General features: G+C 41.6%; 1 protein-coding gene across 2 annotated transcripts in view; it reads left to right on the forward strand.

Annotated features, from left to right (window-relative positions):
• Positions 1-3,264, forward strand: part of LOC106576087 (ataxin-7-like protein 1) — a 29,289-nt gene extending 26,025 nt beyond the window's left edge. For both annotated transcript variants that reach the window (XM_014152973.2, XM_045699724.2), the window contains one exon: positions 88-3,264. In XM_014152973.2, the coding sequence (XP_014008448.1) occupies positions 88-105 (18 nt within the window). In that variant the 3' untranslated portion in view covers positions 106-3,264. The remainder of the gene's footprint in view (positions 1-87) is intronic.
• The last annotated feature ends 3,401 nt before the right edge of the window (positions 3,265-6,665 follow it).

Raw genomic sequence — 6,665 nt, forward strand, 5'->3', positions numbered from 1 at the left:
GAGCTTGACTGTCAACTTGAATCTTTCTCCATTTTTTGCCTTCCCTCTGCTCTTCCTCTCCCCCTGTTTCTCTCTTTCCTCTTGCAGTCCAAGTTGCATCATTGACAATAACAGGAGACATGGACAGAATGCTGGGCAGCTCCATGGACTAGAATCTGTGACCTTTGACCCAATGTCAGTACCACAGGGTCCTGCCCTCTTAACAGTGATGTCACCCTGCCCACACATTGATCAGCCAATGGGCGGTTTTGCAGAGGTAGTCTCCATGGATACAGGGTGGAACACTCAAATCAAGACACTCATCATCAAACTGCCCTCTGAAAAGGGAACCCGCTTTAGTTTGGCATCTTCATCAGCGCTTTACATGCATTTAGACATTTGTTGTTGTAGCTTCCTGTTCCTGTGTGTTCAGGTGACCAGGAAGGAATTCCCATGTCCAAAAACTTCCTCAGACAGACCTGTCTTGACAGCCCCAGCAGACCTCCCTTCCTCACCACACACACCCTTCTCTCCAGCATGCCAGAGTTCAAAGTGCACTTGCTCTCCTCCTCCTGGACTCCAGAGGCTACACAACAACCTGTCTGTCACACAAGGGAAGACTTTATACCGACACTTTTTCATGAAATGTCTTGCGAAATAGGAAGAATTCAGGTTATCGAGGAATGTTTTGACTATTCGTCTCAAATGTTGCGACACAGAGTGTCAGGACCTACACCCTAAATGGAAAAACGATGGTGTTGGATTTTTTTTTTTAATGTATAATAATTTATCATTTCTTAATTTTCTTACTGACCAGAGTAGAGCTACAAACGTTGAGCAAAATTATATTTGTATGTCAATTTAAAAAGTATTATTATAATCATAGTTATTGTTGAAAATGTGTACATATATTTTATTATTTTTGTATTTATTATTACTCTCCCCTTACTAAAAGAACTGAAGCTATAGTGTTTTACCCGCCAGGTGACGTGTGCACCGACAGTGTGCTCTTAATATGGTTACTGTGGTTAGTATTTTTAAGGGTCCTCTGCCAGTGGTTCTCCCTTTTCACACGTTTTCCACTGTTTCTGTACGATATGTACATTACAGAAATGTACATCTGGCACCAGCCATCTTCTTTTAATAGCGCTGGTTCCACTGCGGTGTGTTCTTCTGTTCTGTCAGCGATGGACCCTCTACAGGGACGTCCCTGACATGGGCTGCATCTCAATAGTCTTAAGTGGCATCTTCTCCTTGTCTCCTCCTTCGCTTTTTTTTCCCTGATCTGAAAACGGCGGTGGTGGTGGTTGCCAGACAGGAGTTTGTACTTCCGTCTAGCGAGTTCTTGCGATAGGAAGTTACTTTAGATTACTTAGAGGCGTATTTCAGAACGGTGGCAGTGCCCCTACTGTTGCATACTGTAGGTGGGGAAGTCTGTTCAGTGGTTGCCTGAAGGTTGAATAATGATTTTTCCAGATCCTCTCTTTTGCACTTTTTCCTCATATGCCCAGGTCGTTAATCTACTTCTATTTCTATAGATATTTGCTTCCCACCAAGTATGAACTCTGGGGTGTGACAACACGCACAATCAAGACAACTTTGTTTTTGTTTTGTATTTGTAATGAATTTGGGAAATGGTTATTTTTGTTTTCTTTCACTTTGAAAATGTTGACGGTTTTGTAGATCGGCAGGACAAAATCCAATGTGTTCCCTTTTTAGAGGGAATTGTAAGGCTGCGAAATGCGAAGACTGTGCAAGGGGTGTGTAGACTTTCACTAGGCACTGTATATATTTGTAAAGGTGTTTTGTCAACAACAGTAAATATGAAGACTAGGCCTGTATTCCTTGTGATGTCAATCCCCTCTATAAACCAGTGTAGTGTAGGCTACAGTGTAGGCCAGGGCTATTCAACTCTTACCCTACGAGGTCCGGAGCCTGCTGGTTTTCTGTTCTACCTGATCATTAATTGTACCCAGCTGGTGTCCCAGGTCTAAATCAGTCCCTGATCAGTCCCTGATTTAGATGGGAACAATGAAAAAAAATGCATTGGAACTGGCTTTGAGGTCCAGAGTTGAGTTTGAAAGGTAGGCTATCTGAATCTCAGACAGAATGTGTCTGTCACCATGGCTAAGGGAAATCACAAACACTGTAGGTCTGCCTGGTCCAGGGGGAGGTACAGTGGGGAATGTTTCTATGCCTGCCGTTTGTCTTCAGACCCTGCCTCTGCAGCAGTGCACACTCTTCCAAGTCCTTAGGCCGTCGCCTGCAGCACTCCATATTTCTATAAGTGCTCATAGGTGAAAGTATTGTCTCTTTTCACCATCTCGGTCAAATATGCTCGCTTTCTGCAAGTGGTCAATGTCGACATGTAACTTTTCCCAACATAGTATTAGGCCTACATAATATCAGTTTATAACTCCATCAATTACCAGTTACTGTTCGATCACTGAGAATGTGTGCACTGCTCTAATGGTTAGTCAGGAGGCACCAATGCCCCTCCAGTCATTTAGGTACACAAACGGCACGTGACTGACTAGGTATTATTCCTGAATGTTAACTTTGCTTCTCCTCCCCTCGCTATTTTTACTGAGTGTGGAACAGCAAATATGCCATCTAATTCAACTGCCTCAGAGGCTGACGCAAGTTTATGGGGAGTAGCGGAACACTATGGGAAGATCTCAATTGCATACTGCTCGCGTCCTCGTCTCCTTCTCAAAACCCATTGGATAAGAATGCCAGAGGTTCCCGCCCATCTGATCTTCTCCTCCAATGGGTTGTGAGAATGACGGCAGGAGAGAGGACACGAGGAGAATGCAATTGAGGTCTTCCCTACGTGTTGGTCTGAAATGGCACGCTGTTCCCTGTAGTGCACCACTTTTGACCAATGCCCTAATATAAGTGCCCTGGGCAAAACAAGGGCACTGTATCGGGAATACAGTTAAGTAGTGCACTATAGGGAATGACGCAGAATTGAATAGACTAGTGCTTCAGTGCAGTCTCCTCCTTACTACTCACCCAGGACATGGATCTCTCTCTGGAAGTAAGGCCTTATTTTTGTATTCACTGTAAATAAATCAGAACCAGGTCCTTGTTGAGATCTTACTATGAAATAGTCACTGGTTCACCTTATCAGTCTGTGGTGGCGTCCATCATGTGCTTTCTACTCCTGGGTGACTCTTTTATCTTGTTGTCCCCATGGTGTTTTGAACACATTTAGATGTGTATTTTCAGGTTTGACTATGTTTTGGATTAAAAAATTATATATAAAATAATTTTTTTACCTGCTGTTTTGTCCTGTCCCTTCTTGATGGAATAACTCTACCCAGTTGCATGATTCAGCATAGCAGGATAGTAATTCCATGGGAGAATCTCAATTGCATACTCCTATACTCCTTGCCTCCTCAATACCCATTGGATAAGAAGTCAGAGGTCCCACCCCTCTGACCTTCTCCTCCAATGGGTTTTTAGAAGGAGGAAAGGAGAGGACGCAATTGATGTCTTTGTTTCCCGTGGGGGAAAGATGTACACAATGAATTATGCCTGAAAGAAGGACAGACACCCATACATTTCCATTTACTTGAATTAGTCCTCTGTACACTTGCAAAGTCCATTCCCCTCATTCCTGCAAGGGTGGCACTTTAAAGGCCCACCTAATATAAAATGTATGGATTGTGCCATATGGACTTGAGCAGTAAGTAAAGAACAAAGGTGGGTGTAGTGCTGACGTTTAGGATATCTTTGAGTCCCCTTGTACACGTGACCACAAACTATCACTTGGTATACAGTCTAGTAGGTGAGCCAGAATCCGTTTTGGAACCAGACCTAATCATTATGTTGGTGAACAAACACTGGCATCTGAGCTGTGTTGAGCAGGGAGCATCCTTCCGTTCATAATATATTGAGTAAACAAGTCCTGGTGTGTAGGGATAGCTACTACAGAGCTGTATTCATCCTATTCTTCACAGTAGCCTATCCATCCACCTGTAAAAAGTTCTGCGTAATAGACTATGTCTGTGTAGCAACAGGTGCCGCCTCATCGCAAGAATTGGTAGGCTTGCTGGAAGGCCTCATAAGAGCCTTTTCTATTCACTTTTAAAATCACAAGGGAATAGTTCCTAACTACCCACAAGTAGGCCTATTTGTGTGTTGTAAAGTGGTTATTACAGCAACACAAATCGAGAAACTAGCGCTACGAAATGTCAAGAAGATGTCAGTAGGTAAAATGGCAAAGGCGGCTTGCATGTAATTGATGACATAAAAGGTTTCCAACACTATGCAGCATGTCAATGAATTCAGAGGGCTTTCCCCCCCATTGCAAACAGCATTCTTATGATAATGGTTTAATGCTGGTCCTTTGGTTAATTGTCTGGCCGATAGCGGTGGCCACCTTTTGTTGTATTTCTCACTGGGCCTAAAGGACAGGGTCTGGTCTAGGGGATTATAACTCAAGAGATCTACTCAAATACCACAACAGCTATATTTTTCAGAAGCCCCAATTTGTAGCCTACGCTAGAAGTTGGTTCCAACTACTTTTAGACTGGTTATTAATACTGTATTATATGGACATAGGCTAAACAATATGAAGGCCTATAATACCTGTTCTACTGAATCTAAAATAATGTCTAAAACACACATCACATTGTGAGATTGTGAGAGAACTTGTAGACCTATGTTTGAATGATTAGCGTAATATTATTTATATTTATGAGTTAATTAAGCAATAAAGCACGAGGAGGTGTGGTACAAAAATAAATGTGGCCAATATACCATGGCTAATGGCTGTGTCCATGCACTCCGCAATGCGTCGTGCCTAAGAACAGCCCTTAGCCGTGGTATATTGGCCACATTTATTTTTACTTCTCTAATTATGTTGGTAACCAGTTTATAATAGCAATAAAGCACCTCTGGGGTTTGTGGTAGATGGCCAATATACCATGGCTAAGAGCTGTATCCAGGCACTCCACATTGCGTCGTGCTTTAGGACAGCCCTTAGCCGTGGTATATTGGCCATATACCACACCCCCTCATGCCTTATTGCTCAAATATACCATGGCTGTCAGCCAATCAGCATTCAGGGCTCGAACCACCGAGTTTATAATGAATAATAGACAATCTTTGCGCAAATCTTCGTGCCATTAGGCCTAGAGTGCACTGTTTGCCATGTCCACATTTTTATTCAGCACGTGATTAGCTAAGCGACACTTACGGCGTTCACGACAGTTTGCGGTAACATAGCAACAAAATGCTGCAGCACCTGCGAGATGGCATTCCATGGAACCTATGACTAGCCCCGTCTCTAACTCTTCACTATTAAGCACACTAGAACATTTAATACTGAAAATCATATTTTCCTAAATGAATTCAGAAATGTTGTAGAAACCTTATTACATTTGAGCAACATTTTATCAATCCATATGGGTAAGGTTGGGCAAGGTTGCTTTTATGCCGAAATTAAACTTGGCTATCCATAAAAACAAAAATTCACAGACTGTGTGCCGGCAACCTGGACACAGGGGTAAACGTAACATAGTAAAAGTACGTCCGAAATACTCCAGTTAGTGTGATATGTTACCTTTCATCAGTGGAGGTTACCTTTCATCAGTGGGAGGAGCTAGAGGAGGAGGGACTCATTGTAATGGCTGGAATGGAATTAATGGTACGGAGTCAAATGTGTCCATTACAATGACCCCGTCCTCCTATAGCTCCTCCCACCAGCCTCCACTGCATTTTATATAGAATGTATTAATTTGTGGATGTCCATTATCCCTTTCTTACATGTTACAAATTACAATTTATACAATATGTTACGAATTTGAAAAATGTATGATATGTTACGAATACCAATTAGTTGTAGATAATGTTAGCTAGGTGGCTAATGCTAATGTTAGCTAGGTTAGCAAGGTGGCTAATGCTAACGTTAGCTAGGTGACTAATGTTAGCTAGGCAAGGGGTTAGGTTTAAGGTTAGGAGTTAGGTTAAAGGGTTAATAAGGTTAGGGGAAGGGTTAGCTAACATGCTAAGTAGTAGAAAGTAGCAAGTAGTTGCAAAGTTGCTAATTAGCTCAAATGCTAAAGTTGTCCTTGATGAGATTCAAACATGCAACCTTTGGGTTGCTAGATTATCCAGGTATATGCCCACCCATCCACCCCGACCAACCACCCCATTATTTTTGCCTTAAGTAACCTTCTGTCTTATGTAACCATACCAAACGTAACATATCATACTCATTTCAATGTCCCGGATTTAGTTTTACTATGTTATATCTAGTCTATGAGACCAGGCTGGTGCCGATGCTGGACATGCGTTATTGCAACCAATATTAACATATCACCACAATTCATAATCTGCATTAACTAATTGTAGCTTTGCTATAGGACAAGTTATGCAATATGAAAATGTAGGCTTATCTAATAGGCTACTGGAATGTTCTAGACTAAACTTTTTTAAAAATTAAATAAGATTATCAAAAGGGATGTAGATGATGCGTTCTTTAGGGGAAATTTGATTGCGGTCTTCCTGTGTATCAAGGGAAATGTTGAAATATATACATGTATCATTATTATAATATAGGCCTATCTTATCACATATGAAAGTCATTTATTTGATCCTTAATGAAACAAATTAATCACTGAAATGTTGAAATATATACATGTATCATTATTATAATATAGGCCTATCTTATCACA

The sequence above is a fragment of the Salmo salar genome, chromosome 17 (genome assembly GCF_965601325.2).
Source record: "Salmo salar chromosome 17, fSalSal1, whole genome shotgun sequence".
In the NCBI taxonomy this organism is placed as follows: domain Eukaryota; kingdom Metazoa; phylum Chordata; class Actinopteri; order Salmoniformes; family Salmonidae; genus Salmo; species Salmo salar.